Source organism: Megascapheus bottae, chromosome 3 (assembly GCF_031878675.1).
Source record: "Megascapheus bottae isolate mThoBot1 chromosome 3, mThoBot2.hap1, whole genome shotgun sequence".
NCBI classification, from domain to species: Eukaryota; Metazoa; Chordata; class Mammalia; order Rodentia; family Geomyidae; genus Megascapheus; species Megascapheus bottae.
In genome coordinates this window covers 46,219,652-46,238,501 of record NC_143511.1, presented here as the reverse complement: position 1 = coordinate 46,238,501, position 18,850 = coordinate 46,219,652, and the positions used below count along the sequence as shown (strand labels likewise).

Here is an 18,850-nt window from a genome sequence, read left to right as displayed (position 1 = left end):
AAACACTTAACTTCAACGGTGAATGGTTGTATGACAGTACCATAAAAAAGTCCACATTATATAAAAAAATACTTAAGTATTTGTCCCAGCAAATTATTTTTCACTTGTTTAACCACTTATAAACTATGTTCTCCTGGTGGGTGTTCCTGAGTGGCTTCTTGTTCTCAGAAACAGCAATGGTGGTGCTTTGTGGGCTAGGGAATTGAAGGAGAAATCCAGTTGTAAGAGGTAGATGCTGTTTATTCCATAGTTAGATTGCCTTCCATTCATCAGCAGAGATGGAATTGGCAACCTCAGTACACCCAAGGTAAAATTCTTGGATCCTCATGCCTGACTGGGATTTGGTTTTGAACCCAACTCTCTCCAAACTTGGGAGCAGAGCCTAACTACTTTGGCACTGTGGTGTGCTCATAAATGACTACATTAGGTTCTAAATTTTGATTAAACATTCAGTAATTAATCAATGGTAGACACGAAGCAGTTGGCAAGGTCCAGAGCTGCAAAATGTTTAAGACATAAAACATTACAAAGTAATTAGAATATGCTCCTTCAAGAGAAGGATTGCCTTCAATAAAGAGGTAAATGATAGCATCCTGTTTATTGTGGACGTAGGCAGCCAGAGCAATATGATAAACTGCTGGAGATACACATATCAGTAATCATCCACATTATTAGTACCATTAATCATAATTCCAAAAATATGACAGCAGCAGCCAACTTTTTGACCAATTTTGCTTCTGCCTGTTGGCCATTATAACTTCGCTAATAGACTGCACTGCTCCTGTGCGTGGCAGTTTGCATTGAGAATGGAAGGTTAATTATATTTGAGCTGCTGATTTCTTCTCTCCTTGGAAAAGGCTTAGCACTTTGACAATCCCAGGAGCTCACCGTTGTTAAACCAGTAAAAATACTTTATTGAAATTTTCTTTGTTGGTCAGGAATGAGGAGATGTTTCAAATGAGATATAAGCGCCAGGCTGGGAAAGTCTCTAATGTTTTTTGCTCCAAAGTGATCCTTGGGCAGTAAGATGAACTCACTGGTTCTTCGGATTACTTTACTCTCTCATTTCTCTTCTGCAGATGGGTAGGAAAGTTCTGTTCCTGGTGATATTCTAGGAAGTCCTGTAAGACTAGTCTTAATATGTATATGTAAGATTAGGACATTGAGAATGGTTAACAACCTTAAGAAGAGATAGCAATAATAGTTGCTTGTGATAAGAAGTAAACAATTTGTTAATACAGTATTCCACATTTCTGACCATGCCAGTGGGATTTAAAAGGAAAATCAACTACACAAAAATCATCTGGATGTTTCTAAATTATGTATGTATAATAGCATAGATGCTTATTGCTGATTGTTTAAGTGAAGACTTTGTTTTCAATGGTAGTTTTTACGTCAGTGAAGCAAAATGAAATTAGATTATGCTTATTCTTTTTATTCAAGTCTGCTTAGTAGTTTCATTGTCTACACTGAACTACAGATAAGACCATGGCTAAATAATACTCTTTTATAAAATAATTTCTTCTTCTTTGGGGAGCTCACTTCAGTGTCATATTTTTATTTTTATGTCTATCCTGGGGCTTAAACTCAGGGCCTGGGTGCTGTCCCTGAGCTTTGGTGTTCAAAGCTAATGATCTCCCATGTGAGCCACAGTATCACTTCTAGCTTTTTCTGAGTAGTTTATTGGAGCTAAGAATCTCATGGACTTTCCTGCCTGGGCTGGCTTCAAACTGCAATCCTCAGATCTCAGCCTCCTGAGTATCTTCTAGTGTCATCTTCTAAGAAGTTGTATCATAAAACTTTGAATAATATAAAACATCTTGAATATTTTTTCTTGGAAACATTTCCTTTGAAAGCTGAAGAGAAATTGATACCCATAATTGTACACATAAAAAATGAAAACTTTGCTCTAAAGTGGAGGGAAACTTTGAATATGAAAAGAGAAACTCCTATTTGGAAGTAAATCTTTTTAAACTTCTTATAGAAATTAGAATGTAAAATAATATGAGATGTTTGAACATTTAATTAGTCAGAGTATATATGAAACAAAATTGTGGCTCAGATCCCTCAGTAAACCTGTCCAAGTTGTGAGGGCTCATATGACTCTGGTTTTATTTACCAGACAGTAGTAGTAAATGGAGTACCATATGAGCTGTGTGATTGAGAAAATTTCCAAATGCTTCCAAGACATCATTCTGTTCACAGTGTAACACTAGTCTCACATTACAATGCAACAGGTACCTACTGAATAATCAGCACCCTGGAGAAGCCTGAGTGTCAGATCCAACTGCAAAGTAAGACACTTAGGGACTAGGGCTGTTGGATATGAATTTTGCACTTAACCTGAGTATCCAGGATACACATTTTATGTCAACCAATCTGCTTTCCCAAATGCCATCCCTGCATTAACATTTTTTATGCATTCCATAGCAATGACAAATTGTTTTCTAACTGTAGTGCCAGAGTTAGTATGCGAAAGACACGTTTGCCTCTGCCAACAAACCTATAATTCTCACTAACATCTTCAGAATTACAACATTTATAAAGTTGCAAAGTGGAGTAAACAAACCATCTGTTTGGCTTTTCCATATATGTCATGCTTTCTTATTAGCATATTACGATTCATTTAGTAAACAAATTTGGTGATTTCGTTCACGTCAAAGTTAGATCGGAAGCTTGAAGATGATTAACATTCCTGGGACAAGCACATTAATACATTGCTTCCTCTGCAAAGTTAAATGGCTTCTCAGGAGAATCGCCCCTTGTTGACAAGATGAGACTGTCAATTTTGTTTGCCTGCCACATTAGGGGCCATAAGGGGATGGCAAGCTCTGAGAGAGGGGAGTCGTGTAGGCAGCATAATTCACTCTGAATTGAAAAAAGAAGTCTAATTCTGATAAATGGTCGACCCCAATACATCCTACCTGTTATTACAACAGACGTGCCATATCTGTGCAGTAAATTAGCTAACCCCCTAGAGTTTGGTAGGAGCTTATCTTCAAGTGAATAATTTCAATGTAGGGGAACTGTCTGCGTGACCAGTATAGATGATTTGTTTTATATTGAAAGGGATTGAAATGATGGAATTTTATATTTTTAATTTGTAAGAATTTGCTCAGCTTTTATTTCATGCATTTCAGATGTATTTCTAGCTTTTATTTCATGTATTTAAGATGTATTTCTCTACCTTCTGGGTTTGAAGAATTACCCTGGGGAATTTTACACTAAAGTTTCTTTCTCACCCAGGGGATGGTTTTTTAGACTTCCTAGACAGAATCTTTCAATAATAATCTTTTGAAGGGCTATTTTGCAGAAATGGTCAGTGTCCAAAATGTCATTTAACTCACAAAGCTATGAAAGCACACTACATTACCACTAATAAATAGCAATACAGAAACTTTAAGGAAGGGCTAGGCAGTATATTGTAGCATTCTCAGTAAGAAGAGAATTTAGAGGGGGTAGAAGTTTTCATTCTTCTTTTCTGTGGATTTAGATAGCTGTGTTGCGTTTCTGTTCAGAAGTATTGTTAACCAACCCTGCATTGGCATCTTGAATTATTCCAACTAGATATAAGTTCCTCCCTTTTTACTGTCACTCCATGTATATACACAGCTGACCCTTTATCCCAGCTGGTCTGATACCCACTCATATATTCAACCAACAGACAGAAAATATTTGAAAAACTATGTATCTGTATATACGTTCTCTTGTTATTTCCTATACAGTACAGTTCAACAATTTGTACAGCTTTTAAGTTGCATTGTTACTGTCAATAACCTAGAGATTTTGTAGAGTGTTCAGGAGGATGGTTAGGTTTTATGCCAATGCTGCACCATTTTATTAAGGCCTTAATTGTCTACAAACTGTGGTTTGTGAGAGGGACTAAAAACAATCCCTGAATAATACCAGAAAATTTACACAAATGCATACATGTACACACAGAATATTTACTGTGGACATGCTAGGCAATATTTCTTGAGTATTTTGGGTGTCTGTGTCGTGTTGAGTGACCTAGCCAAGCAGGAACATAAAAACAAAATAGAATTCATTTTTCTCAAGGCATTGAAATTATCATGTGTTCTATTTCAATTCATTGAATGTAGAATGGTTCAAAACATAAGAATTAAGAGTTAAGTGCTGGCCATTTCATGTAACATGTAGCCTGTTTCACTGTTCAGTTTCTAATGGATACTGATTTCCTAATTTAGTAGTGAGATTTTTTAATACAATGAATTTTTAAAAACTAAACTAAATGTTTTTCCTGGTCTCAAAACCAAATATAAAAACTGGAAATGTCTTTCTTATAAAAAATTGTTTTTTTATTGTGGTTTTAAAAAATGAACTGTTGTATTCATGTAAATGGAACATTTGGACGAGTGAAAAAAGAGATATGAGGACAAAATGTGCAAAGCATGATGCAGATGCTTATCCTCTCCAAAGATGAATTCTCTGAGACATCTGTAGCTTCATTGTAAAGTTTTTGTTAAAGAAACAGAACAAGACTCACTAGTTGTTCCTTTTTCTTCATTACAGGACTTACACTTAGCAATTCAAACAAAAAAGTTAGTAGTTTGAGTTTTGATACCATCTCTTCCCCCATCCAAAACTGTATTACTTTTTTCTTTTTATTGCTTTGCTCCTCTTTGTGATTGTAATCCTTGAAAGGCTTCTGGTAAATTCACTGTGTGGAGAGTTCAGTACTTGAGAGAAAAGACACATTTGTAATTCCATAGCTCAAATTAAAAGCCTGTTTTGTGCCCAAATTTTGTAGCTTTCCCTTGCAACACATGGCAGATATGTTACCAGTGTCTTTGCTCAAGTACACTGTTACATGTCTCTGCCTAAGGATTAGTATATTTCTTTCTGCAGCACATTTTGGGAAAAGCTTCTTTTAAAATACATGTATTTTCCTGATTGAAGGCAAATAAATATACTTTCAGATACCTCCTATGTGCAGAGTAATTCTGCTGGATCTGCAGGACACAGCTTAAATGAGATTTGGCCTGTATTCTTGAAAGTGTCCATGGAAGGACCAAGTTTTGGACCACTGTGCTAATCCTTACTCTACCCGTGGGAACTTAGTTTCTTATTCCATCCTCTCCATCTATATCATCTATCTAGTCAGAGCAAATAGAAACAGCTTTTATACTATGAGTGTCCCTGTAAAATGTAATCTCTAATTCAGTTTAGATTTCATTAATTGTCATTCCTCCTTTCATGAAGGTAAATGTTCTAGAACACCAAATTTCCTTCTAGAACAAATTTTAGAGAACTCACAGTTGTTGCTTTGTGGAATCTTTTTCTAGTTGTTCTGTACAACAACTGTCTGGCATTTCCTTTTCGGGATCCTCCTCTCTATATATAATTGTCAAGCTAGGAGATTTCTTCCTGTGTCTCTCTTATCTTACTGTTCACCTCTTCAGTTTTGCTGATCCAAATAAACGTATAATAGTCTTCAAATTGCTATTAACCCTAGGTCTTTATACCTCTTGAGGACAGTATTTTATGACAGTTAATGGTTTGCATTGACTGACTTGAGAGTCCAACAATAGGTCTTCGTGAAAACCAAGTGCTGCCTTTTGTCCATTTTATGGAGGCTCTTGAGAAACAGCATCAGGAATCAGTACCCTCCAAAGAAGTTTGCTCTGTCTCTTTTCTTCCCTTCTTTTCCTTTCCTTCTTTCTTCCCCATGAACATTGTGTGTTAAAGAATCTCCAAGTTCACTGTCAGGAGAATGAAACAGCCAGTTTCCACAACCCATTCTTCTTATCCCCACATCAAGTGTTTTGCATATGGCATTTAGGAAGATTATTAAACAAAAATGAAATAGATTAAGAAATGAACATAAAAGAATCAATTCCCTTGAACTGTGGTTGCATAATGGAAATCGACTACCATGAATGAACCCGTGCACTGAAGTTATGAACAGCAGAGCTAATGCACTGCCATGAGTTCATCTTTATTATTGCATTACACCTGAATCAATTGATAAAGTAGCTTTTTTTTCAAAGGGAGGGATGGCACTTAATTGAATAAAAGTCAATGTAATTATATTAGCAGAGGCCAGCAGTACTGCTGACAGCGGAAAAGGGACAGTGTTGAGCAGAGTGCCAGAGCTGGTCTACACATTTCTGCACATCGTTTGGTTGACAGATATTGAGGGCTGGTACATCATCTAATTAGATTACAGATCTCTACTTCTGTAAGTGAGAAATGAAGAGAAAAATCTCTTCCTGGTAACACAGCAGTAGAGATGTGTAATTTCACAAGTCATCTTAGGGACCATCAGTGTGTCCTTTGTCAATGTTAATTTATTCTTCCTCATTCAGTGTGTCTTGATGCGACTGCTGTGTGTCTGGCTGCTGTTTTCTCAGCAGTGAACCTAGGAAGTGGTAACTACAGAGGTGTGAGAAACAACACTGAGTTCTAGATTGCAGTCAAGGCAAAATGTGTGTTTGTGACCTGAAGAAAAGTGGGGATGGTGTTAAAGGTAGTAAAATGGGGGGAGTTGAGTTCTGTGAGCTGCTTGTAGTTGGCAGATTGTTTTACCAGTAGAGTGCTCGTACAGAGTGAAACTCTATTTCCACATTCTTGTTATAAACCTGATGGTGCCATCCCCACATGTCATAGCAAACACTTCACAGCAAGCATTTCCTACACTCTGCTTAGCAACCTGCACTTTGAGTTATCTGCCATCTGACACGAAGGAAACGGGGAATGACTGTCAGAGCAGGGACTGACTGTGGGGACAGCCTCAGTTTGTCATTCACATATCCACACACTGCATGAATCTGTCTGTATGCTGTTGGTGATGATGCTGTGAATTTAGTGGATTGTAATTTGCTATATGATTTTTGGATTATGCAGCTATCTGAAAATCAAGACAGTGAATGAGATGATGGCTTATGACAAAGTAATTTTGTGATCAGAACATTTAAATCCCTATTTTATTGTTTAAGTTTTTAAAAAAAAAAAAACAAAACAGATGTCTAGAATGTGAATTTGTTTTCTCTCTCTTTTTCTCTCTCTTTCTCTCTCTCCCTCTCTCTCTCTGTCTCTCATTCTTGCCTTCTTTTGTGATCGATTTAGCAAAAGATTAGAAAGCTGATCTTATTGTCACAAGGTAAGCTCAGCCTTCCCAAGTGCAGAGTGGAGAGGGCTGCAGCCCTCGGCCCTTTCCACCCGGAGTGCTATCTATTGTCTTGTGTGGAAAGGTGGAGAAGAATCTCTCACCTTTCTTGTCTCTGAGGCACATACCTCTCACCCATCTCTACGAGATACTGAGATGCTTGTCACCAAATGGAGTGACTTATTCTGGTCATCTAAACTTTTCGATTGAAGCCAAGAGGTCTGTTGAACTTTATACCAGCCATTTAGGTCAATTCTGTTATCACAATTACTTCCTCAAGATGTACAGCTTCCGCCAGAAGCTTTATTTCTGTTTATTTATGAGTTTATTTTTGGAAGGGTAGCCTTCAATTTAGGTACTTGTCAAACATCTGAGACTTTGCAGGTGGAGAGAGGTATATGCCCAAGGGCACTTTAAAAATCAATGGGGGATGTAAATACAAAGACAATGTTTTCAGATAAATGAGAACGCATCAGGCCTTGTAAATCATGACATCCCTAAAGATGCTCTGGGACAAATCCTATCATTGTTTTTCTTTAATACAAGCAAAGCACTCTGTGAATAGAGTGAAAGTTTTGCTTGTCTAAGAAGTATGGATTTCAGTTGTTAAAATAGAGGGACCAAATGTCATTGTTGTGCTTGAAAACTTTTTTGTACTTACTGTGTTTTAATTTTGTCCTTTTGGGTTTCTCTGTTGTTTAATGTGCTGTATTTTTTTTAAAAAAAAAAAAAGGACTGGGTGGGTTACAGTTACAAAAATAATTGGTCTTTAGCTTTTGTTTTAGAAACGTATATTTTAAATAGACCTGTTAGATGAAAGCATTTCAATACTATAATGCAGCAACTTCTGAAAAATAAATATATCTTGCTGTTCAATTTAACTGGGATCCCAGATCATTCTAAAAAGAGAGATTAATGTTAACATTTCAGCTCTATTTGAAATTACTAATCTAGTAAGCCTACTTTTGCTTACTTCAGGCTTGCAAGAAAGAAGTTACCATTTTATTCGATCCAAATTATCTAAACCATGTAATCATTTTAAAGTGGATCTTTTTTATATCTTAAATGCAGTGTTTACTGTATTTTATAATGGTAGGGGTTTTTTGTTGTTCTTGTTTTGATGTGATTTTAGGTAGGTAAATTTAGACTATTCTGTTAAGATAAACAGAAAGTTTCTGTTCTTTGATCCTAATAATGTCTCCCTGCTATAAGGTCCTCTGCAGCCATGGCCTGCTACATAGCAACCTTAAGGGAACTTTAAGTCATTGAGAAAAAGGCGCATGTGTTTACATTTGTCCTACCGTTGAAGAATTTTTTTTTTCTTACAAAAATTACTTTAATGGAAATTTTCCCTACCGTTAGCACTTACTTCCAGACCCTGACGATTTAGGGAAGAAATGCTTGCTTTGATAAGGCATAATTAGGAATGACTATGCTTAGTAGATGCCTAGGAAAAGCTGAATCCATTTTAAAATGCTCTCCTTTTTCTCACCCTCCCCACTCCCTGGGCACCCCACCCCCTTCCCTCTTGTTTTCCTAGACACAGTGCCAACATAAATCTGCATCGTAAACTGTTGACCAAAGAACTCGATGACATGGGCCTGGACTCCTCGCAGCCCTCCCTTAGCAAGGACCTCCGGGATGAATTTTTGGTGAAGATCTATGGGGCCCAGCACTCCCTGGGGCTCGATGTCAGGGAAGATGCCTCCTCTCCCGCGGGGACTGAAGACTCCCACCTGAATGGGTATGGAAGAGGCATGGCGGAGGACTACATGGTCCTTGACCTGAGCACCACCTCCAGCCTCCAGTCGAGCAGCAGTATCCATTCCTCCAGAGAATCCGACGCAGGCAGTGACGAGGGGATTCTTCTGGATGACATTGATGGGGCCAGTGACAGTGGGGAGTCGGCACACAAGGCTGAGGCCCCGGCCCTGCCTGGGGGCCTAGGAGCTGAAGTTTCAGGATCTCTTATGTTCAGCACCCTGTCTGGGAGCAATGGTGGGATCATGTGCAACATTTGCCACAAAATGTACAGCAACAAGGGGACCCTGCGGGTGCACTACAAAACGGTGCATCTGCGAGAAATGCACAAGTGCAAAGTCCCGGGTTGCAATATGATGTTTTCCTCTGTGCGAAGCCGAAATCGGCACAGTCAGAACCCTAATCTCCACAAAAACATTCCCTTCACTTCAATAGATTAGTCCCAGAATGGACACTGCAAATGCCAGCTCTCACCAGATGGCCTACACGTTTGAACTGCCTAGTCAGTGTGCTTCCGTACAAGGTGGGGTGTGTCTGTGTGTGCACAGGGATTCCTGTGTCCATCCCTGTGCACACACACACCCAAGTTGTTTTCTTTAGAGAAAAACGAGAAACACTAGGTGCTTTTGAATTTTTTTTCCTTTATAGGTCTGGGAGGGGGGAATCTTTAATTTGGGGGTGAACACAAATGACCCCTTTAAACACACATACACATGCAAAGCATATACCTAGCCCTGATTTTGATAGAGTAATTCTTGGTCTTCTCCAAAGAGACAATTTGATGTACCCATGACTGTTGCCTGCAAAAATAAATAAATAAAAACAAAAACAAAAATAATAAAAGGGAGAAAAAAAGAAAAAAGGAACAAAAAGGAACTTCTTATAGTTGTCTTTTGTGAACTTTAAGGTTTTGAGAGAATCTTCAATTAAAGCATGGCAGACTCACCTGTAAATACTTAGCCTTGAGAGGCAAATGATGTAAAACAATTGTATGGATGGTTGTTTAACTCTTGTTTAATTTTGACAGTTACATCCAGCTGTTAGATATGCAGGAAAAACTAGTTTGCTGGCTAGCTCTATTCATTTATGTTAGCATTAATGCACATTTTTTTTGAAAAAAAAAAAAAAGAACATGGTCTTGTTTTTACTACCTGTTAGATGTAGTGATAAAGAGGTGCTGGCATGCTTTACAGCACATACCTGATTTTTTTTAAATGTCCTGTATTAGTACATAAATCCAGTCAAGCACTTTTTCATACACTACGAGGGGATGTGTAATATCCATGCTTCTTTTTTATCCTTAAACTGTTGCCATACTTCAGTAAGTGTCTTTTAAAAAAAAAATCCACTTGTATAAAAATGGTCTGGTCAGTATAGGGCACAAATGCCAAACAAAAGTATTAGTGTTAACACAAAACTGCCAACTTTGCACAAGTTTCCAGAAAAGAAAATACAATTAGTCACTCAACATAACCACAGGCCAATTTGTTGGCCACCAGAAAAACCGCTTTTTTTGAAAGAAAAAAAAACCCTTTGGTGATTCTTTCAAGTGCTGAATGTTATTAGAATCCACACTGCATCCTTCTTGCTTATACATTAAGTTTCTTAAAAGGAAAACAAAATTATGTGGTATGAAACAGCAAAAGCATTTCTTCTTCAGAGGCAGGATAATATTTCAGGATCCAAAAGGCCCAAATTATTCATTATGGAACAAAGCCAAATACAGTAAAGGCATTGAACATGCACGTCCAAGGCCCTTGCCTTTCTCCTTTGAAGAGAAAGGCAAAGGAGAAAGGCAAAGTCTGAACTGGGTTGGTCTGTCCCATTTGTCACAAGTTGTGCAGTGGCAAGTGATGCAGCCTGTGTGACAGACAAAAATCACAAGCTCCGCAGTACTTGGAAGCTCAGAAAACACATGCTGAACTTGAATTGAGCAACACTCCTTCCGAAAGGCATGGAAAAGGAGAGTTAAGATAGGATCTCACTGTATAGTGTTTTGTGTTTCCCCACAGAGAGAATTGAAAGCAAGCCTGAAACCAAGCAATTGAGAGTGAGAATGCGGGGAGGGAAGGGGGGAGGTGGGGGGAGGCTCTGCTCCAAACCTTTTTTGTTTTGTTTTGTTTTGTTTTGTTTCCGATGTTTACACATGTTGCCTGAGCTGGTTAGCCTCATTGCAGCCTCAGCTACCACAACATACTGACTAAATGATGATATTTACTCAAGTGCAGTCTGCAGCCAAAACCGTTAGGGTGTGTGTTGCAGAATATGTTTTGCCTTTTTCTTTCTTTTTTTTTTTTTCAAGGGGAGGGAACAAACAATGCTTCATCAAACAGTACATAATATAAAGAATGTATTTCTTTTCTGCATTATTATGGCCTCAGACATTTCTCTCATCAGTCTAAAAGTTAGATAAATCCCTTTGTTTCAATTTCTCACGTCATTGCCATTTTTCATGTTTTGTTCATTATTTTTGTGTGTGTGTTCCCATCAGCATCCACTTCCGTTAAATTTGCCAAAGGAAACTGTTGATATGTTTCTGTTGTGATTATTCTTGTAGGAGTTATTGTACCTCACAGTATTTATTGTTCCCCCAAATAAGCATCATCCCTGAGAATCCAGTCTTTTTTTATTTGTGAAGATTTCAGAAACCTAGGTTCTTAAAGATAGGCTGGAAAATATCTAGGAACTTTCTCTTCACCTCCTTGTGAAGATGCATTGGGTTTCCTTTGATTCTTCATTTGTTCTACAGTGAGGAAAGACCAAAAGTATTTGCAGTACAAAGAAACTATATCAAACACCATTTCTGTTAAATGACACATGTTTACGGTAAAAAGCTGAGGAATTAGTAATAACCGTTTTTGTTTTTTGTACCTTTGAATTCCCCCAAATCATAATGGCTTTATTTTGGTGTTATGTTAAATTGAATAGACAGAGATGTTTTCCTTTGTTTTATATCATATAAGACTCTGTACAGTACATTTGTGAAAAACTGAACTAGAAAAATGAACATTTGTTTGCAAACATTTTGGTCCTCACAGCGTTCTCTGTATTGCGCTATAACTCAATGACTAGATTGAAAAAGAATACAAAAATATTTTGAGTATCCCAACAGAAATTACGGAAACTTTAGCTTTTAAACTGGGTAGACTTAAGAAAAGTAATATGAATTTTTTTATTTCAATCATTCTTACAAGTTACACTCCGAGTTGAGATATGAGAATTTGACTATAAGATCACTTATTTGGTCTGCTTGATTGAATGCCAAGTACAAAATTCAGATAGTCCCAGTGAGTGAATTACATAGATGTCACAAGGTCACATCAGAAAATTGAGCCAGTCTTAGCCAGAGTGAGTGTTTTGTTACTTGCCCAAAGCTAGGCTAGTGTCTGTAGTCAGCAAAATGTACAGAAGTAACAAGATTCTAGAAACAGAATTCCCCTAGCTTGCAAACATGAATGCAAGAACCTGGTTTTAGTCAGCAAGATGACAGTAAGTCCTAGGAAGCTGGCACTGCTAAAGTGTGCCCCTTACTCGCTCTTACTTTTGTGCCTCAAGTGCCCAATTGTTATGGTGACCTTCTTAACAACTAAATGGCATTTTTTTTTCACTACAAAGCCTCCCTGCTTAAAAGGGACTAGGGAGGTGGACAGATGTAGCATATAAAGTGTACAATGATACGGTCCCAAAGTGTTGCCTGTTCTTGGGTGTGCTAAATACCATGTTTTGACTTAACTGTGTTTCTCCTTGAGATGGCAGCTTATATGCAAATGGAAAGACAAGGAGATCAACATTTTGATCACTGAGCTCTTCAGCTTGGCCCATTCTTACTCATTTCCTTTTTCCTAAGAGTTTTCTGTTTCTGTTCAGGTTCTGTCTAGCTGCCTCCCATTTCATGCTAGCTGCAAATTAGTAGGGATATAGACTTTCATCCGTGTATGTAGCCTTTTCCCATTTGATTGATTTTTAACCAGAGTTTTATCACAGGTACAAAATTAGGAAATATTATTGTGCATGCTCTCTAGCTGATGTTGAAGTTTACGATTTTGATCATTTTAAGCTACATTTTTGTAAATATCAGAAAGGCTCACTCTGCCTTCAGGAATATCTGCATGCTATGGAGGTGGAAGAAAGGGAGCAAGAGAAAGGATAGATCCTAAGTAAGTTGGTTTGGAAAATGTGATTTTAAAGCTTGATGTTCTGCTTGTTATTGTATTTAAAGAAACCAACCCAGTGTAACTCATTCCCAGGTCTTAATTGCAGCTGCCCTGTTCAGACTGATGCTTTTATACGATTTGAAAGTGTGAATGCTTTCCTTCCCAATTGACTGACTTTGTTTTTCCAATGTTTTTAGCACAAGGGTATCACTTCCTTGTAGTCATTTCTTTGGCTATTTGCTTTTTAGACACTGAACAGCCTTAATAATATATACCTTCCTTTTTAAAAGGAGAGGAAATGTATATGGATATATGAATGAACTGGTCCAAAGGTATTTTTCTCATTTCATTCAGGAGAAACTGTGGGCTAGATTTCCACCCAGTAAAATAGAATCTTTCCTCCCTCACTTCATATACTAGATCTGTGCCAAGAAAGTGAGAAAGGAACCCTTAGCACGTACCTCTAACAGCTTCACCTGACCATTCCTGATCTGCTTCCCGTCTTCTAACATTGGGTTAGGTCAAGTAACAACACAGTGTAGAGTCCAGCTGCCCTAAGCTGCACTGCTCTTGCTATCAGGAAGAAGCAGGGAAGATGTTTTCCTCCTGGGGGCACACCCTGTTTTTAAAAGTTGCATTCGAAGAGTGTGACACTGTTTAGTTTTAAAAGAATTTTTCCCTAAACTGGAAATAGCTAAATTACAGGACAGGGAGTTGGGTTGCCTCCTGGTTACTCTTTTTTTTTTTTTTTTAAACAAGATGGTTCCATTGGAATAAGGAACTTAGTAAAAGCCCAAAAGACTAGTTCTCCTAAAAGACTACTTCTCCTCAGAAGACTGATCCCAATCAGACAATCAGACAGTTTGCTCGAGCTCTGGTTTGAGGATAGCTTGAAAAGAAAAACTAATACATGGATGAGTGTTTTTCCAAGAGAGGAGTCTGGTACAGCTCTCTCTGGCAGTAGGTGACAATATATTCGTGTTATGTCCTGCAGAGTTCCCAGTGGCCAGGTGAACAAAGTTAGAACAGCCATGTGGAATAGCAGCTGTGAGTGTGGAGTAATATATTTTTGCATTGGTTTTGAGTGGGAAGTGATAATAAAGTCCTTTTAGGACAAAAAGATAAGAGAGGTCATTTAGGGTTTTAAAATGACCGGTGCTGAGACCAACTTCAAACCATGAGTGGAAAGTAGCCGTGCTGGAGACTACCACCATGGAGCTGTCCCTCTGCCCATCAGCACCTCCATTTGTTGCTGTAGTAACACACAAAGGCATGATTGTAATAGCACTTGGCTGTTCATCTCTTGACCAAAACTGGAGCTCAATACACTGAGCTACAAGGCATAGAAGTCATTTCTATCTCGGGTTTTTCCCTCAGAGCTAAACCAGGCATGCTCCTATTAATATTAGGACCATATTTGATCTGTCCCAGCCAGAATCATTTCTGGGCTTCTTGTAATTGCAGATTTTCTCACCATGAAGATAATTGTTCAGTAGTATCACACAAGTCCAGCTGTAACGCTGGCCACTGTATCACCTGCCACTCTTCTTGCCCACACAGCCATCCTGTCGTTGTCATCCTTCTCATACCTTGCACAAAATTATTTTTATAGTTATTCCACAATAACTAGATGTCAAATACTGTCTTTTGGGCATTTGTTAGAAAATTTAAATGCCTCCTAACAGAGGGTTTAAAACAACTTCACATTTTTACAAGTACACTGAATTGGATCAACATTATTGCTCATTATAATGCTATATATATTTTTGATGAAACACTATAGTTGTCATAAAACGATCTTTATTCTTCTCTTCTAAAATGTTGTTATAAATTCCTTTGACCTTTACCGCAGGGGGAAAAATGTCTTTTATATATGGTATCAGAACAAGGCTCAATTTGTAACAAATAGTGGGACATTACAAGAGAGCAAAGGAACAAGCTTAAGTCTGAGCAGTGAGAAGCTTCTGTTCAATTTCACCTCATATCTTTCTAATAACTTCCTCGTCACTTTATCACCTTCCAGTAATGTGAACACTGCCGACACGACTGTCACACTAACAGCAGACAACACCCTCTCTGCGTCACCCCCAGCTCTCCTGGCTACTTATTGCACTGGCCCTGAAGGGACACAAACTAATAGTGTGCTTTCCAGTTCAGCACTTGGCCATCAAATATAAAAGGATGCGTAATTGCCTGTTTATCCCTTGTGAAGGGGAAATTGAGTCGAGGGCTAGGCTTTCTCACTGAGCTCCCTGATGTACACACACATTCACCACTATCCCTCTTTCTGTTTTTTTCTCTCTTTCTCTCCCTTCTTTCCCTTTCCCCCAAACCATTTTCTCCTCTTTCTCCTCTCAACACAAAAGCATGCATGCATACTCACTATGCCTTTGAGGGGCCTTACATTCCCTCTGCTTGCCCTTTCCCTTCATTTTGCCAGTCCTGGGGCCTGAGTGCTGTGCTTAGGCTTTCTCAGGCTAGAGCTTTACCACTTGAGCCACAGCACCACTTCCAGCTTTTCCTATGTATGTGGTACTGAGTAATCGAACCCAAGTCTTTGTGCATGCTAGGCAAGCACTCTACCATTAGGCCAAGCTCCCGGCCTGCCCTCTCTTTTATTAAGTGCATAGTAACAAGATGGCTTCTTGCACAAAGGGTCACAAAGAGGTACTGTCAGCAACAACATTCTTTATTGCTGGCAGTGATGGGTGTGGCTCTAACTAGAGTAAAGTCAGTATCATAAGTACAATTAGGATATTGTATATTCTATAAGGAAACCATTAAAATATTTTCTCCTTCAAAAGGTACCATGGTGTTGTAAACAAACTGGTTAAATACAGGGACTTAAGAAAAACACATTTGGGTGTTCTAAACATACACAGATAGCTTTTAGTACTGTACTCCAAATCCATTTTGAAACATGACAGATTACGTTCATCTTGACTAATGATCTAAAAAGAAAATTAACAATAAGGCACCAAACTTTTAACTTTAATTATTAGAGCAAGGACTATCTTCATATAAAAAGTAATTTCTCCACATGGGAGAATTTGAGGAAATAGCTTTACAGGAGGATCAAAAGATACAAAGGAAATACAAAATTATTAATAAATTCACAAATACCTTCAACCCAAGTAATATGTCAGTATTGGCTATTTCTATATATTAATGTACTTAAGTGATCATTGGTAATGTGGCCAGGAAATGCCTAAGTGAAATGACAAGATCTATTTGTGCACTGACCCTAAGGAATTGGGGGACACTCTGTTACAGCAGATCCAACAAAATAGTTGATGCCTCCTGTGGTCATTTAAGTCAATTAAATAAAACATATGGAGATAACACTTTTTTTTAACAAGAAAAGAAGAGCATTAAATTTAGAGGTAACGTAACAGGTCTTTGTTGACAAACTTGTGCTAAATGGTCTCACGAAGCAGTTTGAGGACTGGTAAGAAAACCAGAATCTTAATTTAAAACTCAGTTGCCAAAACTATACCAATTCTCCTAGAGCTGACACCAGTCTTCTCCACCTAACTCTTAACAAGGATGCTTAAGAACATTTCCTAGAATCTTGTTGCTTATTTAGCTTTCTTTAAAGAAATCTTTGAAAGGAAAGAAAGAGCAGAAAAGGTTATTTTCACAAAAGTGGAGGGTGATAGTATAAAACTATATTTCTTGAAGAGAGAAAGACAGAAAAATCTAAGTACTATACCAAGATTTTATAAGGCTTCCTGTTGCCAAATGTGATGTTTGGATAATGCACAGCTAAGATGGCAAATCCATCAATTATTAATGGGCTCTGCCCACTTCTGTTATGGAATGCAAGGATTGAGAGGTGACTCTGGGGAGACCTGAATGTGTAAGAGAGCTCCACTCAGCTGGCCCTGAAAATGTTTTCAAAAAGCAGGCAGAACTCCAGCCCTCTTCGTAATTGTTTCCTACCTCCATCCGATAAGAAGAACCAACATGACAATGACATGTTTTTTTGTTTGTGGGGGGACCTTGCTACCTGCCTCCTTCATGCTAGGAGATAGCACCCCCACACACACCCATGCCTGAACTGTGAGGAGCATTGATTCATGAGGTATGATGCTCTTGAATTCCCAGAAAATGTGCTGAGTTAATAGGTTCACTTGAGATGTACAAACCATGGCTGACTTAAAAAAAAAAAAACCACGTAGTACTCAAATTGAGTGTTTCTGCATGTTTTTGTACAGAGTAATCCATTCCTCTCGTTGGCCATCCTAATCTCTGGTTTTCCCTTATCTTTCTTACTCTTGCCCTTTTTTCAGAAGTAAGTTCTGATCTCCCTCCCCTCTAGACATAAAAAGGTCATTTCTGAAGCAAGAAGTTAGAATATAGCCTCTTCAGTCCTACTTTTGACCGATTAGGAAATTTGTTCTACCCTGCCCAGGGTTTACATAATGCAAATTAAGTGAATAAGATGTTCTGCTATGTAATCACGTGAATGTGACCAGCTGAGATACATGGTGCACAGACCTTCCTGGGCAAACACTGATTCTGCCAGCCTATGGAGAGTCTTAGCCATTTTCCTACTAGTGCCAGTGTGAAAAGCGCAGAAGAGCTCGTGGTGCATACTGGAGGGTAGAGTGAAAAAAGAAGATTGTACAATGAGGAGGAGACTTTGATCTGAGGCCACCTGGCCTACCAATGTGCAGCCCTCTGAGTGGGGTGAGACACGAGTAGTAGTTCCATGGCAGCCAATATCCCTTCCCATTGCTTCCATCTGCCCTGCCTAGCTTGTTCTCTGAAGCGCTCCTGCTTTTCTGCTTTCTCTGAGAATGAAGATCTGGGAAGAATGTTATCTGTTCTCTTGTGTTAATGGCAGAAGAGTCCTGTGAGACCCCTTGCAGGGTTCAGAGAACAAGTAGCTTTCTTACCCTAAACCCCAGTGGTACCTTCTCTAATCACAAAAACATTTTACTCAACCTGCATATTTGACAGCAAAAATGGCCAAGGGGAATTAAAACACCTTGAGGAAAAGCAGTTTTTACTTAGATATGTTCTCTTCCTCCCCCACAGTTTAAGAATTTGGCCTTTATTTTTTTTTTCTTATTTGTCATCTGCATCAGACCAGTCTCCGTACTAAGCCTGAGGCAGAGCTAAAGTCTGTACTACAAAAGGTAGCTGCACCAAGGAAGGGGGACAGCTGAAATCACCCTAATCTAATCATTGTGATGTCAGTAGCTTCATAAATACTGTATGAACTTTAAGTGAGGATTTTGTTTGTTTTGTTTTGTTTTGCTGTTTGGGGTTTGTTTTTACTAGTAGTCTAAGGTAATTAAAAGTTTTTCTTTGCTATTACCTTTGTTGTATTTTCTGTACTATAACTGTCTACACGTATGTCTTTTGCATAAAATGCATAAGGGTTTTGGGGATGTAAATGGAATTTTATTCATATTTTGTCCAAATACCTCTTGTAATTTGTATCAAAATTCTTGTACAATTTTTATATTAAAGATTTATGAGTCACTGATCTTTCCTTATCCTTTTGATTTGAAGAAACCTCAACAGATTCCGGTAAGCTTGCAAGCACACCAGCCAGGGGCTCACAAACCGACTCATCCTCCCTATTCAAGTGGACCCATGGGGCTGGGAGTTTGGCCTAGTGGTAGAGTGCTTGCCTAGCATACATGAAGACCCTGGTTCAATTCCTCGGTACCACATATATAGAAAAGCTAGAGCTGGTGCTGTGGCTCAAGTGGTAGAGCACTAACCTTGAGGAAATCCCAAGGACAGTGCTCAGGCCCTGAGTTCAGTCCCCGGGACTGGCAAAAAAAAAAAA

The 18,850-nt window shown here is 38.5% G+C and overlaps 1 protein-coding gene across 7 annotated transcripts in view; it reads left to right on the top strand.

The window, feature by feature from the left end:
• Nucleotides 1–9,882, top strand: part of Bnc2 (basonuclin zinc finger protein 2) — a 414,469-nt gene extending 404,587 nt beyond the window's left edge. For 5 of the 7 annotated variants that reach the window (XM_090330026.1, XM_090330027.1, XM_090330029.1 and 2 more), the window contains one exon: nt 8,670–9,882. In XM_090330026.1, the coding sequence (XP_090186152.1) occupies nt 8,670–9,330 (661 nt within the window). In that variant the 3' untranslated portion in view covers nt 9,331–9,882. The remainder of the gene's footprint in view (nt 1–8,669) is intronic. The other 2 variants (XM_090330024.1, XM_090330030.1) reach the window with 2 other exon arrangements.
• Nucleotides 9,883–18,850: the final 8,968 nt, after the last annotated feature.